The 20628-nt window shown below is 42.4% G+C and overlaps 1 protein-coding gene across 1 annotated transcript in view; it reads left to right on the plus strand.

Moving 5' to 3' along the window:
* Window positions 1–20628, plus strand: part of LOC110512128 (uncharacterized) — a 101123-nt gene that overhangs the window by 62286 nt on the left and 18209 nt on the right. The window contains exons 13-17 of the mRNA XM_090182934.1: window positions 1929–1982; window positions 2755–2793; window positions 5066–5251; window positions 6494–6559; window positions 6932–7729. Coding sequence (XP_090039060.1) covers window positions 1929–1982; window positions 2755–2793; window positions 5066–5251; window positions 6494–6559; window positions 6932–7729 — 1143 coding nt within the window. The remainder of the gene's footprint in view (window positions 1–1928; window positions 1983–2754; window positions 2794–5065; window positions 5252–6493; window positions 6560–6931; window positions 7730–20628) is intronic.

The raw sequence follows: 20628 nt of genomic DNA on the forward strand, positions 1-20628 counted from the left end.
AAAGAGGTTAGCCGTAATGAGATTAGCCGTAATGAGGTTAGCCGTAATGAGGTTAGCCGTAATGAGGTTAGCCGTAATGAGGTTAGCCGTAATGAGGTTAGCCGTAATGAGGTTAGTTTGGTGTGTATTAAAGAGTGCCCGTATCAATGTCCAGGGTTCAGCAGTTTGGTCTCAACTCATCTCTGAGTTGGATGAATCTTAAACTCAAAAGGCTGGTAGAAAAAAATATGTCCTCTGAATTGTATTGGTGCCTTGGTCTAAGGAAAGGCAACGATAGCCTTCCTAGTAACAGCTCCACTGAAGCCTGTCTGACCTGTAGAGAACTCTAGATAGAGTGAATCCTAAACAGTTATCTGTGGACATTGGATTTTCTGATTACTGTCGGTAAGGGGACGTAAACAACATAATTAGCGTAGCCGGCGCTACACAAAACGCAGAAATAAAATATAAAACATTCATTACCTTTGACGAGCTTCTTTGTTGGCACTCCAATATGTCCCACTCTACTATAGTAGGCCTTAAACCACTACTACATCAGTAACTCTACTATAGTAGGCCTTAAACCACTACTACATCAGTAACTCTACTATAGTAGGCCTTAAACCACTACTACATCAGTAACTCTACTATAGTAGTCCTTAAACCACTACTACATCAGTAACTCTACTATAGTAGGCCTTAAACCACTACTACATCAGTAACTCTACTATAGTAGGCCTTAAACCACTACTACATCAGTAACTCTACTATAGTAGGCCTTAAACCACTACTACATCAGTAACTCTACTATAGTAGGCCTTAACCCACTATTACATCAGTAACTCTACTATAGTAGGCCTTAACCCACTATTACATCAGTAACTCTACTATAGTAGGCCCTAATCCACTACTACATCAGTAACTCTACTATAGAAGGCCTTAAACCACTACTACATCAGTAACTCTACTATAGTAGGCCTTAAACCACTACTACATCAGTAACTCTACTATAGAAGGCCTTAAACCACTACTACATCAGTAACTCTACTATAGTAGGCCTTAAACCACTACTACATCAGTAACTCTACTATAGTAGGCCTTAAACCACTACTACATCAGTAACTCTACTATAGTAGTCCTTAAACCACTACTACATCAGTAACTCTACTATAGTAGGCCTTAAACCACTACTACATCAGTAACTCTACTATAGTAGGCCTTAAACCACTACTACATCAGTAACTCTACTATAGTAGGCCTTAAACCACTACTACATCAGTAACTCTACTATAGTAGGCCTTAACCCACTATTACATCAGTAACTCTACTATAGTAGGCCTTAACCCACTATTACATCAGTAACTCTACTATAGTAGGCCCTAATCCACTACTACATCAGTAACTCTACTATAGAAGGCCTTAAACCACTACTACATCAGTAACTCTACTATAGTAGGCCTTAAACCACTACTACATCAGTAACTCTACTATAGAAGGCCTTAAACCACTACGTCACCGTTCACCGTTAACAGTTTCTACTTCCTCTGTCTGTTCAACGCTAACAGTTTCTACTTCCTCTGTCTGTTCAACACTAACAGTTTCTACTTCCTCTGTCTGTTCAACGCTAACAGTTTCTACTTCCTCTGTCTGTTCAACTTTAACGGTTTCTACTTCCTCTGTCTGTTCAACGCTAACAGTTTCTACTTCCTCTGTCTGTTTACAAATTAATCTTGCTTATCTCTTCTTCTTTTTTTTGCATAGCTTTATCTTTGTAGTTTTTTTTGTAAAGCATATATAGCGACCTCTATGTATTTCCCAATGCATCCAACCCTTCTCTCCATTCATGATTGTGACTGTCACTGTTAAGGAGGAATACTCAACGTTTGTACTGCTTCTCTCTCTCATTCCCTGCTTTCTGATTGGTTCCGCTGTCTGTTTTCAATAACAAGACGGACAGCGAGCAAACTGACTTTGACTTGGACGGGGAAACCACGGCCTCCGAGGTTAGTAGGTATATCCAGGAGAAGATCCCAGTCCGGAGTCTAGAAGCATGAAAGTTTTCAGTCAAACGGGGGTCGTTGAGGCTGTGAAGAGCCGATACTGAAGCTGTTTATTTCTTGTATTTACAATGAATTTTTATTTTAGATGCTCTAGGGGTGCATGCTTTTCAGTATAGTGGATTAGTCTACTTTCTGCAAAGCAGCAGATATATATTGGGTTTAAGTCTGCATGTTGTTAATATATTTATGTGAAGGACTAGTAGCTCAGGGTTTCCTGATTCTGTACCTGACCCTGTCTCCTTCCCTCCTTCCCTCTGTTGTGTCCTCCTTCCCTCCCTTTACTGTGTCCTTACCTCCCTCCTTCCCTTCACCTCCCTACCCTCACCTCCCTCCCTACCTCTTTACTGTGTCCTCACCTCCCTCCCTACCTCTCTACTGTGTCCTCACCTCCCTCCTTGCCCTACCTCTATGCTGTCCTCAACTCCTTACCTCTCTCTACTCTGTCCTCACCTCCCTCCCTCCCTCCCTCCCTCCCTCCCTCCCTCCCTCCCTCCCTCCCTCCCTCCCTCCCCCACGACCATCCCTCCCTCACGGCCCTCCCTCCCTCTACTGTGCCCTCCCTCCCTCCCCCACGGCCCTCCCTCTCTCCCCAATGGCCCTCCCTCTCTCCCCCACGGCCCTCCCTCCCCAACGGTCCTCCCTCCCTCACGGCCCTCCCTCCCCCACGGTCCTCCCTCCCTCTCTCTGTTGTGTCGTCCGTTCTTTCTGCTGTCAGTCGGAGCCAGAGGAGGACTACTCTGAAAAGAAGACGCAGGTACTCTGTGTTTCATCGTCATGACCACCAGCGCGATACTGCTGGTCAGAGCCAATAGATGGAGCCGCGACATCTCTCTATATACGTGGTCCAGCTCTCTGCTTCACATGATGGACCATAAGCTCCTACGTCTTGTCCTGTCAGCATGGCCTGCTGCTGCCTCCACATACATACTGTCACAACGGCTTAGAGTTTCAGTTAAACGATCGTTCAGTTTGAAATGCATACATCTAGATGTTTGTGCTTGGCCACATCAAATCAAAATGGTATTAGTCACATTCGCACCGAATCCCGCAGGTGTAGAGCGGGCCCTTTAACCAACAATGCAGTTAAAAAAATATATATTATAAGAACAAGAAATAAAAAGTAACAAATAATTAAAGAGCATCAGTAAAATAACAACAGAGAGACTATATTGTCTGGTTAGTCGAGGTAATGGAGGTAATATGTACATGTAGGTAGAGTTATTAAAGTCACTATGTATAGATGATAACAGAGAGACTATGTAGTCTGGTTAGTCGAGGTAATGGAGGTAATATGAACGTGTAGGTAGAGTTATTAAAGTCACTATGTATAGATGACAACAACAGAGAGACTATGTAGTCTGGTTAGTCGAGGTAATGGAGGTAATATGTACATGAAGGTAGAGTTATTAAAGTCACTATGTATAGATGACAACAACAGAGAGACTATGTAGTCTGGTTAGTCGAGGTGATGGAGGTAATATGAACATGAAGGTAGAGTTATTAAAGTCACTATGTATAGATGATAACAGAGAGACTATGTAGTCTGGTTAGTCGAGGTGATGGAGGTAATATGAACATGAAGGTAGAGTTATTAAAGTCACTATGTATAGATGACAACAACAGAGAGACTATATAGTCTGGTTAGTCGAGGTGATGGAGGTAATATGTACATGTAGGTAGAGTTATTAAAGTCACTATGTGTAGATGATAACAGAGAGACTATATAGTCTGGTTAGTCTTGGTGATGGAGGTAATATGAACATGTAGGTAGAGTTATTAAAGTCACTATGTAGTCTGGTTAGTCGAGGTAATGGAGGTAATATGAACGTGTAGGTAGAGTTATTAAAGTCACTATGTATAGATGACAACAACAGAGAGACTATATTGTCTGGTTAGTCGAGGTAATGGAGGTAATATGTACATGTAGGTAGAGTTATTAAAGTCACTATGTATAGATGATAACAGAGAGACTATGTAGTCTGGTTAGTCGAGGTGATGGAGGTAATATGTACATGTAGGTAGAGTTATTAAAGTCACTATGTATAGATGACAACAACAGAGAGTAGCAGTGGTGTAAAGAGAGGGGGGGGGGCAATGTAAATAGTCTGGGTGGCCATTTGATTAATTGTTCAGCAGTCTTATGGCTTGGGGGTGGAAGCTGTTAAGGAGCCTTTTGGACCTAGACTTGGCCCTCCGGTACCGCTTGCCGTGCGGAAGCAGAGAGAACAGTCTATGACTAGGGTGGCTGGAGTCTTTGACAATTTTTAGGGCTTTCCTCTGACACCGCCTGGTATAGAGGTCCTGGATGGCAGGAAGCTTGGCCCCAGTGACGTACTGGGCCGTACTCACTACCCTCCGTAGTGCCCCCACGGTCAGGGGCCGAGCAGTTGCCATACCAGGCGGTGATGCAACCAATCAGGAGGCCACGTCGCGCATTATTCAATAACATCTCATTTTCTGTTGGTGCAGTTTTGTTGAGGAATCAGGTTGCGTGTTTTATGTTGCCATGTTGGCTACAAATGTTGGTAGCAACTAAGGACGAGTTGATTCTGACCATTATTTGATCCACAGCCTTAGAGGACAAAACTCACCTACCCTCTATCTACTATGTACTGTATAGGCCTGGTATAAAGCACTAGACACAACATAATGTTGCTTATGGATCCCCTGGTGTTTTCCCAGTACAGTTTCATGAGGCGAATTAAAGGAGAGAGCGTTTTTTCTCATGTTAGAGGTTGGCGACAAAACCAAACACATGATGCATTTAGCATGACGTTCTGCTGCTGTGAAGAACAAAACAAGACGACAATATTATGTTCAATAAACATAAACTACTAGTCAGATATATCTTCACCACATCTTAGACAATCAAAGATTCAATAGAAAACACAAAACAAAGTCTCCCGACCCTTGTCCCGCCTGCCTAATAACCACCTACCCTACTCCCTGCCTGCTTGCATTCTGCTTGGTTATTGGTCGACCAGCACCTCACGTCCTTGTATCCTGCTCTCTGGTTGGTGGTTCAGGACACAGAAGAGTTGGAGGAGAAGGCGAAGCACCAGAGAGACATCAGCTCCTTCCTAGAGATACCAGGCGGTGCTGACGCCCCGGGACTGAAGAGACTGTCCACGTCTTCTCCAGCACGCTCCCACAGCGGGGGAGTGGAGGAGGCACCTATGATTGAACCACTAGACACCCGACAGGACCCACCAGTAAGATCCAGGTTCTAGAGAGGGGGGAGTATAAGAATAACCGCATGGCTGGTTGGGACCGAGTCAGACTGAAGTCTGGTCTTAGGTAGGAGAAGATACTTTTCTTATCCCATGGCAGCACTTCAGAAGACTGGTGTGTGTGTGTGTGTGTGTGTGTGTGTGTGTGTGTGTGTGTGACAGTACACACCCCAGCAGATGTAAGAGACGAGCGAGGGTGGCTTAGATAACTGAATGGGTAGTGGTGCACTGCATGGATATACAGCACTCTCTCTCTCTCTCAGAGAATCAGAGGAAATCCGTAAGATGAACATAAGCTGTAGGGTGGGACTAGATAACTGCATGGGTACCCTGGCTGTGACAGGAGTACGGTCCCAGGTAGGAGGACTGTTATCGCTCCCTCCAAGGAGTGAACCACTGCACACGAAGGACATAAAAAGCCAGGCTGGACTAATAGCTAACTGCATGGAGGGTCCTGGGTTCCTGAGTTTCCCCCCGCATGAGCAGGAATGGACCGAGTGGCACAGCGGTCCAAAGCACTAGATCGCAGTGCTAGAGGCATTACTACAGACCAGGGTTCATTCCCGGGCTGTGCCACAACTGGCCGTGGTCAGGAGTCCCATAGAACGGCGCTCATTTGTCCCAGCGTCGTCCCGGTTACGGGAGGGTTTGGCCCAGCGTCGTCCGGGTTACGGGAGGGTTTGGCCCAGCGTCGTCCCGGTTACGGGAGGGTTTGGCCCAGCGTCGTCCCGGTTACGGGAGGGTTTGGCCCAGCGTCGTCCGGGTAACGGGAGGGTTTGGCCCGGCGTCGTCCGGGTTACGGGAGGGTTTGGTCCAGCGTCGTCCGGGTTACTGGAGGGTTTGGCCCGGCATCGTCCGGGTAACGGGAAGGTTTGGCCCGGCGTCGTCCGGGTTACTTGGCTCATCGCGCTCTAGCGACTCCTTGTGGCGGCCCGGGTGCCTGCAGGCTGAACCTGGTCGCCAGTTGAACGGTGTTTCCTCTGACACATTGGTGCAGCTAGCTTTCTGGGTTAAGCGGGCGGGTGTTTTAAGGAGCGCAGTTAGACGGGTCGTGTTTTCTACACACAAAAAAAAGGAATGGCCACATGGTCAGGGGGTATTAAGCTGCAGAAGAACAGAACCGGACACTTACATGGATACTACTTACAACACGAACCCATGGAGACTGAATGCCTGTTGTATTGTCTGTATTCTATATCATATATAACTGTGTTTTCTCTGTAGGAGCCAGAGGAGGTTCCTGCTGCTGAGGAAGAGATGCAGCAGGAGGTACAAGCTAATGCCATTGAGGTAAGACAGTCCGTGTGTGTGTACGTGTGTGTACGTGTCACTCCATGTGTCTGTGTGGTCACTGTAGCTAAGTCTCAACCTAGTATGTGTATAGTATGTAGGTCTGTCTGTCTGTGTCTCCATCTGTCCTTGTGTCTGTGTGTCTCTCTGTGTGTCTCTGTGTGTGTCTCTGTGTGTGTCTCTGTGTGTGTCTCTGTGTGTGTCTCTGTGTGTGTCTGTGTGTCTCTGTGTGTGTCTCTGTGTGTCTCTCTGTGTGTCTCTGTGTGTCCCTGTGTGTGTCTCTGTGTGTTTCTGTGTGTGTGTCTCTGTGTGTGTCTCTGTGTATCTCATTTTGTCTGTGTGGTCACTGTAAGCCAAGTCTCTCCCTGATAGGCTACAGACAAGCCAGGCATGGTGGACCCTAGTGATTTTATGGTGGGGGCGGAGACTGCTGGAGCACAGGGGAGTTGCCTGATGACTCTGGAGGACACCTTGGAGGACATCACCAGGATGGACAGAGAGACGGACGAAGAAAAAGAGGACGGAGAAGGAAAGAAATCACCGTTGTCTCCAGAGCTAAATATCAGTCCCGGGACAGTCAGACAGGAAGTCTCTACGGCCATCTTGGACAAGAGAGGAACACTCATCATCCTGAGGGAAATGGAGTCTGAAGACAAGATGGACGCCGGTGACCAGATGGATAACGGCGCAACCTTCACCGACCAGGATGAAGGAGGGGGGAGTCTTTCCATCAAGGAGGATGACGTTGGAGACGGTCTGACCCGACCGAAGGAGAACGATACCCAATTCACCTTGAATGAAGAAGAGACTGGCGGTGAGGTAGATGCTAAGACCACGTCTATGGAGACCAGCAACGAGACACTTAACTTAAACCAGACTGAGACTGAAGACGAATTGGGTGGTATTAACTCACTGAAGATGAGAGACGTTAACACACTTCAGAAGACTGAAGCTCCGTATTCCTCTGTGGTCATCACAAAGACAGATGAAAGGTCAGAGGTCGCCAGTGTGTCACGTGAGGAGGCGACAGACTTGGACCGGATTACCCACGACGCACCACTACAGAGAGAGGAGTCGCGCGGCTTGGACGAAGCCCGGAGCGACCTGTCACAGTCGAGCTTTGCCAACGGTCAATTTGACACCAAACCATCGCCTGGATATCGAGCCATGGTACTGTATGTAAAACAATACAAGCTGCCTCCTCCTTCACTTCCTACCTGCTGCACCCCCCCCCCACCACCACTGCCCCCCCCCCCCCCCCCCCCCCCCACCACTGCCCCCCCCCCCCCTCCACCAGCGATGCTCCAGCCAGTGTACAGTAAATGCCCTGCATGGCTAGACCGTCAAACAAGCTGTACGTGCTCGTTTATCTGCCGAGTGCTCGTTTATCTGCCGAGTGCTCGTTTATCTGCCGAGTGCTCGTTTATCTGCCGAGTGCTCGTTTATCTGCCGAGTGCTCGTTTATCTGCCGAGTGCTCGTTTATCTGCCGAGTGCTCGTTTATCTGCCGAGTGCTCGTTTATCTGCCGAGTGCTCGTTTATCTGCCGAGTGCAGCCACAGCTTTCTGTTGCTCTCAAAGCTTTGCTTCATTTTTGACACGTGCTTTGGGTTGTTTGGTTTTGTTGATGGCTCTAAAGCTTACTGCACTCTATCTGATGCTTACTGCACTGTATCTGATGCTTATTGCACTGTGTCTAATGCTTACTGCACTGTATCTAATGCTTACTGCACTGTATCTAATGGTTGCTGTATCTGATGCTTACTGCACTCTATCTAAAGCTTACTGTATCTAAAGCTTACTGCACTGTATCTGAAGCTTACTGCACTGTATCTAATGCTTACTGCACTGTGTCTAATGCTTACTGCACTGTATCTAATGCTTACTGCACTGTGTCTAATGCTTACTGCACTGTATCTAATGCTTACTGCACTGTATCTGAAGCTTACTGTATCTAAACCTTACTGCACTCTATCTCAAGCTTACTGTATCTCAAGCTTACTGTATCTAAAGATTACTGTATCTAAAGCTTACTGTATCTAAACATTACTGCACTCTATCTCAAGCTTACTATATCTCAAGCTTACTGTATCTAAAGATTGCTGTATCTAAAGCTTACTGTATCTAAACCTTACTGCACTCTATCTCAAGCTTACTGTATCTCAAGCTTACTGTATCTAAATATTACTGTATGTAAAGCTTACTGTATCTAAACCTTACTGCACTCTATCTCAAGCTTACTGTATCTAAAGCTTACTGTACCTAAAGCTTACTGCACTGGGGCTCCCAGGTGGAGCAGTGATCTAAGGCACTGCATCTCAGTGCTAGAGGCGTTACTACAGACCCTGGTTCGTTTCCAGGCTGTATCACAACCGGCTGTGATTGGGAGTCCTTTTTATTTATTTTTTTTATTTTTTTTATTTCACCTTTATTTAACCAGGTAGGCCAGTTGAGAACAAGTTCTCATTTACAACTGCGACCTGGCCAAGATAAAGCAAAGCAGTGCGACAAAAACAACAACACAGAGTTACACATAAACAAACGTACAGTCAATAACACAATAGCAAAAGTCTATGTACAGTGTGTGCAAATGTAGTAAGATTAGGGTGGTAAGGCAATAAATAGGCCATAGTGGCAAAATAATGACAATTTAGCAATTAAACACTGGAGTGATAGACGTGCAGAAGATTAATGTAAGTAGAGATACTGGGGTGCAAAGGGAAAAAAAATAACAATATGGGGATGAGGTAGTTGGATGGGCTATTTATAGATGGTCTGTGTACAGGTGCAGTGATCGGTAAGCTGCTCTGACAGCTGATGCTTAAAGTTAGTGAGGGAGATATAAGACTCCAGCTTCAGTGATATTTGCAATTTGTTGTGCGGGCAGCGATCGGTTGAAGAGCATGCATTTAGTTTTACTTCCATTTAAGAGCAGTTGGAGGCCAACGAAGGAGTGTTGTATGGCATTGAAGCTCGTCTGGAGGGTTGTTAGAAGGGCCAGAAGTATACAGAATGGTGTCGTCTGCGTAGAGGTGGATCAGAGAATAGCCAGCAGCAAGTGCGACATCATTGATGTATACAGAGAAGAGAGTCGGTCCGAGAATTGAACCCTGTGGCATCCCCATAGAGACTGAACTCTATCAGAGAAGTAGTTGGTGAACCAGGTGAGGCAATCATTTGAGAAACCAAGGCTGTTGAGTCTGCCAATAAGAATGCGATGATTGACAGAGTCGAAAGCCTTGGCCAGGTCGATGAATACGGCTGCACAGTAATGTCTCTTATCGATGGCGGTTATAATATCGTTTAGAACCTTGAGCGTGGCTGAGGTGCACCCATGACCAGCTCTGAAACCAGATTGCATAGCGGAGAAGGTACGGTGGGATTCGAAATGGTCGATGATCCGTTTGTTGACTTGGCTTTCGAAGACCTTAGAAAGTCTCATGCTTACTGTACTGTATCTAATGGTAACTGTATCTAATGCTTACTGCACTGTATCTATTGGTTACTGTATCTAATGCTCACTGCACTGTATCTAATGGTTACTGTATCTAATGGTTACTGTATCTAATGGTTACTGTATCTAATAGTTACTGTATCTAATGGTTACTGTATCTAATGGTTACTGTATCTAATGGTTACTGCACTGTATCTAATGGTTACTGTATCTAATAGTTACTGTATCTAATGCTTACTGTATCTAATGCTTACTGTACTGTATCTAATGGTTACTGTACTGTATCTAATGGTTACTGTATCTAATGCTTACTGTACTGTATCTAATGGTTACTGTACTGTATCTAATGGTTACTGTATCTAATGGTTACTGTACTGTATCTAATGGTTACTGTCTCTAATATGTAATGTACTGTATCTAATGCGTAATGTACTGTATCTAATGGTTACTGTATCTAATGCTTACTGTATCTAATGGTAACTGTATCTAATGGTTACTGTATCTAATGCTTACTGTATCTAATGGTTACTGTATCTAATGCTTACTGTATCTAATGGGTACTGTATCTAAGGCTTACTGTACTGTATCTAATGCTTACTGCACTGTATCTAATGGTTACTGTATCTAATGGTTACTGTATCTAATGGTTACTGTATCTAATGCTTACTGTACTGTATCTAATGTGTAATGTACTGTATCTAATGGTTACTGTATCTAATGGTTACTGTATCTAATGCGTAATGTACTGTATCTAATGGTTACTGTATCGAATGCGTAATGTACTGTATCTAATGGTTACTGTATCTAATGGTTACTGTATCTAATGGTTACTGTATCTAATGGTTACTGTACTGTATCTAATGCGTAATGTACTGTATCTAATGGTTACTGTATCTAATGGTTACTGTATCTAATGCGTAATGTACTGTATCTAATGGTTACTGTATCTAATGGTTACTGTATCTAATGCATAATGTACTGTATCTAATGGTTACTGTATCTAATGGTTACTGTATCTAATGGTTACTGTATCTAATGGTTACTGTATCTAATGCGTAATGTACTGTATCTAATGGTTACTGTATCTAATGGTTACTGTATTTTAATGTGTAATGTACTGTATCTAATGGTTACTGTATCTAATGCGTAATGTACTGTATCTCATGCTTACTGAACTGTATCTAATGGTTACTGTATCTAATGCTTACTGCACTGTATCTAATGCTTACTGTATCTAATAGTTACTGTATCTAATGTTTACTGTATCTAATGGTTACTGTATCTAATGGTTCCTGCACTGTCTCTAATGGTTACTGCACTGTATCTAATGGTTACTGTATCTAATGGTTACTGTATCTAATGCGTACTGTACTGTATCTAACGGTTCCTGTATCTAATGGTTACTGTATCTAATGGTTACTGTATCTAATGGTTACTGTATCTAATGGTTACTGTATCTAATGGTTACTGCACTGTATCTAATGGTTACTGTACCTAATGGTTACTGTATCTAATGGCCACTGTATCTAATGCTTACTGCACTGTATCTAATGCTTACTGTACTGTATCTAATGCATAATGTACTGTTTCTAATGGTTACTGCATCTAATGGTTACTGCACTCTATCTAATGCTTACTGCACTCTATCTAATGCTTACTGCACTGTATCTAATGGTTACTGTATCGAATGCTTACTGCACTGTATCTAATGGTTACTGTATCTAATGGTTACTGTATCTAATGGTTACTGTATCGAATGCTTACTGCACTGTATCTAATGGTTACTGTATCTAATGGTTACTGTATCTAATGGTTACTGCACTGTATCTAATGGTTACTGTATCTAATGGTTACTGTATCTAATGGTTACTGTATCTAATGGTTACCGCACTGTATATAATGCTTACTGTGCTGTATCTAATGGTTATTGTATCCAATGCTTACTGTACTGTATCTAATGCTTACTAAATCAAATCAAATCAAATTCTTGTGAAATGCTTGTGCTTGTACTGCACTGTATGTAATGGTTACTGTATCTAATGGTTACTGTATCTAATGGTTGCTGTATCTAATGCGTAATGTACTGTATCTAATGGTTACTTTATCTAATGGTTACTGTCTAATGCTTACTGCACTGTATCTAATGCTTACTGTACTGTATCTAATGGTTACTGTATCTAATGCTTACTGTACTGTATCTAATGGTTACTGTACTGTATCTAATGCTTACTGTACTGTATCTAATGCTTACTAAATCAAATCAAATCAAATTCTATTTGTCACATACACATGGTTAGCAGATGTTAATGCGAGTGTAGCGAAATGCTTGTGCTTGTACTGCACTGTATGTAATGGTTACTGTATCTAATGGTTACTGTATCTAATGGTTGCTGTATCTAATGCGTAATGTACTGTATCTAATGGTTACTGTATCTAATGGTTACTGCACTGTATCTAATGGTTACTGCACTGTATCTAATGGTTACTGTATCTAATGGTTACTGTATCTAATGGTTACTGCACTGTATCTAATGGTTACTGCACTGTATCTAATGGTTACTGTATCTAATGCTTACTGTATCTAATGCGTACTGCACTGTATCTAATGGTTACTGTATCTAATGGTTACTGCACTGTATCTAATGGTTACTGTACCTAATGGTTACTGCACTGTATGTAATGGTTACTGTATCTAATGCTTACTGTATCTAATGCGTACTGCACTGTATCTAATGGTTACTGTACCTAATGGTTACTGCACTGTATGTAATGGTTACTGTATCTAATGGTTACTGTATCTAATGGTTGCTGTATCTAATGCGTAATGTACTGTATCTAATTGTTACTGTATCTAATGGTTACTGCACTGTATCTAATGGTTACTGCACTGTATCTAATGGTTACTGTATCTAATGCTTACTGTATCTAATGGTTACTGCACTGTATCTAATGGTTACTGTATCTAATGCTTACTGCACTGTATCTAATGGTTACTGTATCTAATGGTTACTGCACTGTATCTAATGGTTACTGTATCTAATGGTTACTGCACTGTATCTAATGCTTACTGAACTGTATATAATGGTTACTGTATCTAATGGTTACTGTATCTAATGGTCACTGTATCTAATGGTTACTGCACTGTATCTAATGCTTACTGCACTGTATCTAATTGTTACTGTATCTAATGGTTACTGCACTGTATCTAATGCTTACTGAACTGTATATAATGGTTACTGTATCTAATGGTTACTGTATCTAATGGTTACTGTATCTAATGGTTACTGCACTGTATCTAATGGTTACTGCACTGTATCTAATGGTTACTGTATCTAATGCTTACTGTATCTAATGCGTACTGCACTGTATCTAATGGTTACTGTATCTAATGGTTACTGCACTGTATCTAATGGTTACTGTACCTAATGGTTACTGCACTGTATGTAATGGTTACTGTATCTAATGCTTACTGTATCTAATGCGTACTGCACTGTATCTAATGGTTACTGTACCTAATGGTTACTGCACTGTATGTAATGGTTACTGTATCTAATGGTTACTGTATCTAATGGTTGCTGTATCTAATGCGTAATGTACTGTATCTAATTGTTACTGTATCTAATGGTTACTGCACTGTATCTAATGGTTACTGCACTGTATCTAATGGTTACTGTATCTAATGCTTACTGTATCTAATGGTTACTGCACTGTATCTAATGGTTACTGTATCTAATGCTTACTGCACTGTATCTAATGGTTACTGTATCTAATGGTTACTGCACTGTATCTAATGGTTACTGTATCTAATGGTTACTGCACTGTATCTAATGCTTACTGAACTGTATATAATGGTTACTGTATCTAATGGTTACTGTATCTAATGGTCACTGTATCTAATGGTTACTGCACTGTATCTAATTGTTACTGCACTGTATCTAATGCTTACTGAACTGTATATAATGGTTACTGTATCTAATGGTTACTGTATCTAATGGTCACTGTATCTAATGCTTACTGCACTGTATCTAATGGTTACTGTATCTAATGGTTACTGCACTGTATCTAATGCTTACTGAACTGTATATAATGGTTACTGTATCTAATGGTTACTGTATCTAATGGTCACTGTATCTAATGGTTACTGCACTGTATCTAATTGTTACTGCACTGTATCTAATGCTTACTGAACTGTATATAATGGTTACTGTATCTAATGGTTACTGTATCTAATTGTTACTGTATCTAATGCGTAATGTAAAATCAAATCAAATCAAATTTTATTTGTCACATACACATGGTTAGCAGATGTTAGTGCGAGTGTAGCGAAATGCTTGTGCTTCTAGTTCCGACAATGCAGTAATAACAAGTAATCTAACTAACAATTCCAAAACTACTGTCTTGTACACAGTGTAAGGGGATAAAGAATATGTACATAAGGATATATGAATGAGTGATGGTACAGAGCAGCATAGGCAAGATACAGTAGATGGTATCGAGTACAGTATGTACAAATGAGATGAGTATGTAAACAAAGTGGCATAGTATAGTATAAAGTGGCTAGTGATACATGTATTACATAAGGATACCGTCGATGATATAGAGTACAGTATATACGTATGCATATGAGATGAATAATGTAGGGTAAGTAACATTTATATAAGGTAGCATTGTTTAAAGTGGCTAGTGATATATTTACGTCCTTTCCCATCAATTCCCATTATTAAAGTGGCTGGAGTTGAGTCAGTGTCAGTGTTAGTGGTGGCTGTTTAACAGTCTGATGGCCTTGAGATAGAAGCTGTTTTTCAGTCTCTCGGTCCCAGCTTTGATGCACCTGTACTGACCTCGCCTTCTGGATGATAGCGGGGTGAACAGGCAGTGGCTCGGGTGGTTGATGTCCTTGATGATCTTTATGGCCTTCCTGTGACATCGGGTGGTGTAGGTGTCCTGGAGGGCAGGTAGTTTGCCCCCGGTGATGCGTTGTGCAGACCTCACTACCCTCTGGAGAGCCTTACGGTTGAGGGCGGTGCAGTTGCCATACCAGGCGGTGATACAGCCCGCCAGGATGCTCTCGATTGTGCATCTGTAGAAGTTTGTGAGTGCTTTTGGTGACAAGCCGAATTTCTTCAGCCTCCTGAGGTTGAAGAGGCGCTGCTGCGCCTTCTTCACGATGCTGTCTGTGTGAGTGGACCAATTCAGTTTGTCTGTGATGTGTATGCCGAGGAACTTAAAACTTGCTACCCTCTCCACTACTGTTCCATCGATGTGGATAGGGGGGTGTTCCCTCTGCTGTTTCCTGAAGTCCACAATCATCTCCTTAGTTTTGTTGACATTGAGTGTGAGGTTATTTTCCTGACACCACACTCCGAGGGCCCTCACCTCCTCCCTGTAGGCCGTCTCATCGTTGTTGGTAATCAAGCCTACCACTGTTGTGTCGTCCGCAAACTTGATGATTGAGTTGGAGGCGTGCGTGGCCACGCAGTCGTGGGTGAACAGGGAGTACAGGAGAGGGCTCAGAACGCACCCTTGTGGGGCCCCAGTGTTGAGGATCAGCGGGGAGGAGATGTTGTTGCCTACCCTCACCACCTGGGGGCGGCCCGTCAGGAAGTCCAGTACCCAGTTGCACAGGGCGGGGTCGAGACCCAGGGTCTCGAGCTTGATGACGAGCTTGGAGGGTACTATGGTGTTGAATGCCGAGCTGTAGTCGATGAACAGCATTCTCACATAGGTATTCCTCTTGTCCAGATGGGTTAGGGCAGTGTGCAGTGTGGTTGAGATTGCATCGTCTGTGGACCTATTTGGGCGGTAAGCAAATTGGAGTGGGTCTAGGGTGTCAGGTAGGGTGGAGGTGATATGGTCCTTGACTAGTCTCTCAAAGCACTTCATGATGACGGATGTGAGTGCTACGGGGCGGTAGTCGTTTAGCTCAGTTACCTTAGCTTTCTTGGGAACAGGAACAATGGTGGCCCTCTTGAAGCATGTGGGAACAGCAGACTGGTATAGGGATTGATTGAATATGTCCGTAAACACACCGGCCAGCTGGTCTGCGCATGCTCTGAGGGCGCGGCTGGGGATGCCGTCTGGGCCTGCAGCCTTGCGAGGGTTAACATGTTTAAATGTCTTACTCACCTCGGCTGCAGTGAAGGAGAGACCGCATGTTTTCGTTGCAGGCCGTGTCAGTGGCACTGTATTGTCCTCAAAGCGGGCAAAAAAGTTATTTAGTCTGCCTGGGAGCAAGACATCCTGGTCCGTGACTGGGCTGGATTTCTTCCTGTAGTCCGTGATTGACTGTAGACCCTGCCACATGCTTCTTGTGTCTGATCCGTTGAATTGAGATTCTACTTTGTCTCTGTACTGGCGCTTAGCTTGTTTGATAGCCTTGCGGAGGGAATAGCTGCACTGTTTGTATTCGGTCATGTTACCAGACACCTTGCCCTGATTAAAAGCAGTGGTTCGCGCTTTCAGTTTCACACGAATGCTGCCATCAATCCACGGTTTCTGGTTAGGGAATGTTTTAATCGTTGCTATGGGAACGACATCTTCAACGCAAGTTCTAATGAACTCGCACACCGAATCTGCGTATTCGTCAATGTTGTTATCTGACGCAATACGAAACATCTCCCAGTCCACGTGATGGAAGCAGTCTTGGAGTGTGGAGTCAGCTTGGTCGGACCAGCGTTGGACAGACCTCAGCGTGGGAGCCTCTTGTTTTAGTTTCTGTCTGTAGGCAGGGATCAACAAAATGGAGTAATGTACTGTATCTAATGGTTACTGTATCTAATGCGTAATGTACTGTATCTAATGGTTACTGTATCTAATGGTTACTGTATCTAATGGTTACTGTATCTAATGCGTAATGTACTGTATCTAATGGTTACTGTATCTAATGCGTAATGTACTGTATCTAATGGTTACTGTATCAAATGGTTACTGTATCTAATGCGTAATGTACTGTATCTAATGGTTACTGTATCTAATGGTTACTGTATCTAATGCGTAATGTACTGTATCTAATGGTTACTGTATCTAATGGTTACTGTATCTAATGCGTAATGTACTGTATCTAATGGTTACTGTATCTAATGCGTAATGTACTGTATCTAATGGTTACTGTATCTAATGGTTACTGTATCTAATGCGTAATGTACTGTATCTAATGGTTACTGTATCTAATGGTTACTGTATCTAATGGTTACTGTATCTAATGGTTACTGTATCTAATGGTTACTGTATCTAATGGTTACTGTATCTAATGGTTACTGTATCTAATGGTTACTGCACTGTATCTAATGGTTACTGTACCTAATGGTTACTGTATCTAATGGCCACTGTATCTAATGCTTACTGCACTGTATCTAATGCTTACTGTACTGTATCTAATGCATAATGTACTGTTTCTAATGGTTACTGCATCTAATGGTTACTGCACTCTATCTAATGCTTACTGCACTCTATCTAATGCTTACTGCACTGTATCTAATGGTTACTGTATCGAATGCTTACTGCACTGTATCTAATGGTTACTGTATCTAATGGTTACTGTATCTAATGGTTACTGTATCGAATGCTTACTGCACTGTATCTAATGGTTACTGTATCTAATGGTTACTGTATCTAATGGTTACTGCACTGTATCTAATGGTTACTGTATCTAATGGTTACTGTATCTAATGGTTACTGTATCTAATGGTTACCGCACTGTATATAATGCTTACTGTGCTGTATCTAATGGTTATTGTATCCAATGCTTACTGTACTGTATCTAATGCGTAATGTACTGTATCTAATGGTTACTTTATCTAATGGTTACTGTCTAATGCTTACTGCACTGTATCTAATGCTTACTGTACTGTATCTAATGGTTACTGTATCTAATGCTTACTGTACTGTATCTAATGGTTACTGTACTGTATCTAATGCTTACTGTACTGTATCTAATGCTTACTAAATCAAATCAAATCAAATTCTATTTGTCACATACACATGGTTAGCAGATGTTAATGTGAGTGTAGCGAAATGCTTGTGCTTGTACTGCACTGTATGTAATGGTTACTGTATCTAATGGTTACTGTATCTAATGGTTGCTGTATCTAATGCGTAATGTACTGTATCTAATGGTTACTGTATCTAATGGTTACTGCACTGTATCTAATGGTTACTGCACTGTATCTAATGGTTACTGTATCTAATGGTTACTGTATCTAATGGTTACTGCACTGTATCTAATGGTTACTGTACCTAATGGTTACTGCACTGTATGTAATGGTTACTGTATCTAATGCTTACTGTATCTAATGCGTACTGCACTGTATCTAATGGTTACTGTATCTAATGGTTACTGCACTGTATCTAATGGTTACTGTACCTAATGGTTACTGCACTGTATGTAATGGTTACTGTATCTAATGGTTACTGTATCTAATGGTTGCTGTATCTAATGCGTAATGTACTGTATCTAATTGTTACTGTATCTAATGGTTACTGCACTGTATCTAATGGTTACTGCACTGTATCTAATGGTTACTGTATCTAATGCTTACTGTATCTAATGGTTACTGCACTGTATCTAATGGTTACTGTATCTAATGCTTACTGCACTGTATCTAATGGTTACTGTATCTAATGGTTACTGCACTGTATCTAATGGTTACTGCACTGTATCTAATGCTTACTGAACTGTATATAATGGTTACTGTATCTAATGGTTACTGTATCTAATGGTCACTGTATCTAATGGTTACTGCACTGTATCTAATGCTTACTGCACTGTATCTAATTGTTACTGTATCTAATGGTTACTGTATCTAATGGTTACTGTATCTAATGCGTAATGTACTGTATCTAATGGTTACTGTATCTAATGCGTAATGTACTGTATCTAATGGTTACTGTATCTAATGGTTACTGTATCTAATGGTTACTGTATCTAATGCGTAATGTACTGTATCTAATGGTTACTGTATCTAATGCGTAATGTACTGTATCTAATGGTTACTGTATCTAATGGTTACTGTATCTAATGTGTAATGTACTGTATCTAATGGTTACTGTATCTAATGGTTACTGTATCTAATGCGTAATGTACTGTATCTAATGGTTACTGTATCTAATGGTTACTGTATCTTTTTTTTTTTTTTTTTTTTTTTTTTTTTTACCTTTATTTAACCAGGCAAGTCAGTTAAGAACAAATTCTTATTTTCAATGACGGCCTGGGAACAGTGGGTTAACTGCCTGTTCAGGGGCAGAACGACAGATTTGTACCTTGTCAGCTCGGGGGTTTGAACTCACAACCTTCCGGTTACTAGTCCAACGCTCTAACCACTAGGCTACCCTGCCGCCCCAATGCGTAATGTACTGTATCTAATGGTTACTGTATCTAATGCGTAATGTACTGTATCTAATGGTTACTGTATCTAATGGTTACTGTATCTAATGCGTAATGTACTGTATCTAATGGTTACTGTATCTAATGGTTACTGTATCTAATGGTTACTGTATCTAATGGTTACTGTATCTAATGGTTACTGTACTGCATATAATGCTGACTGTAGTAATGCATAATGTACTGCATCTTGTAGATTCCTAGTCGGGCGGGTAGCTAGAGTAAAATACTTTCTCTTTTTGTCTGGACTGTTCTGCTGCTCAGCACCATTTTGTTTCCCTCAGGTGTTACCAGTCTTGAAGCAATGACATCATACACTAGAAGTGTTATCTCTCCCTGGCCTTTTGCCATTACTGCTTCTTTTCCCACAGTGCACCTCGTCAAACCTCTAAACGCTATTGAATGCCCCAGAAACATTGTATGGGTCTATATTGTATGAGAAAAATCTCTTTCCTCTCCTCTTTCTCATTCCTTTCTGTAACGTTCAGTATACATGTATATTATCTTCCTGATTTCCTCTCGGTGTTAGTTCTGACTCTCCTTCTCTCTCTCCTTCTCCTCTCCCCTTCTATCTCTCATCTCTCCCCTTCTCTCCTCTTCTATCTCTCCTCCCTCTCCTTCTCTCTCTCTTCTCCCCTTTCTCTCTCTTCTCTCTCCTTCTCTCCTCTCTCCCCTTCGCTCTCCCCTTTCTCTCCTCTCTCCCCTTCTATCTCTCCTTTGCTCTCTCCTCTCTCTCCTTTCTCTGTCCTTCTCTTTCTCCTTCTCTCACCCCTTCTATCTCTCCTCTTTCTCCTTCTCTCCCCTTATGTCTCTTCTTCTATCTCTCCTCTCTCCCCTTCTCTCTCCTCTTCTATCTCTCCTCCCTCTCCTTCTCTCCCCTTCCATCTTTCCTCTCTCCTCTTCTATCTGTACTCCCTCTCCTTCTCTCTCATCTCCCCTTTCTCTCTCTTCTCTCTCCTTCTCTCTCTCCTTCTCTCCTCTCTCCCCTTCTATCTCTCCTCTCGCTCCTTCTCTCTCCCCTTCTATCTCTCCTTCGCTCTCTCCTTTCTCTCCTTTTCTCTGTCCTTCTCTTTCTCCTTCTCTCCCCTTCTATCTCTCCTCTCTCCTCTTCTCTCTCCTCCCTCTCCTTCTCTCTCTCCTCTCCCCTTTCTCTCTCTTCTCTCTCCTTCTCTCCTCTCTCCCCTTCGCTCTCCCCTTCTATCTCTCCTCTCGCTCCTTCTCTCTCCCCTTCTATCTCT

Source organism: Oncorhynchus mykiss, chromosome 8 (genome assembly GCF_057628025.1).
Source record: "Oncorhynchus mykiss isolate SJ-2025 chromosome 8, ASM5762802v1, whole genome shotgun sequence".
In the NCBI taxonomy this organism is placed as follows: domain Eukaryota; kingdom Metazoa; phylum Chordata; class Actinopteri; order Salmoniformes; family Salmonidae; genus Oncorhynchus; species Oncorhynchus mykiss.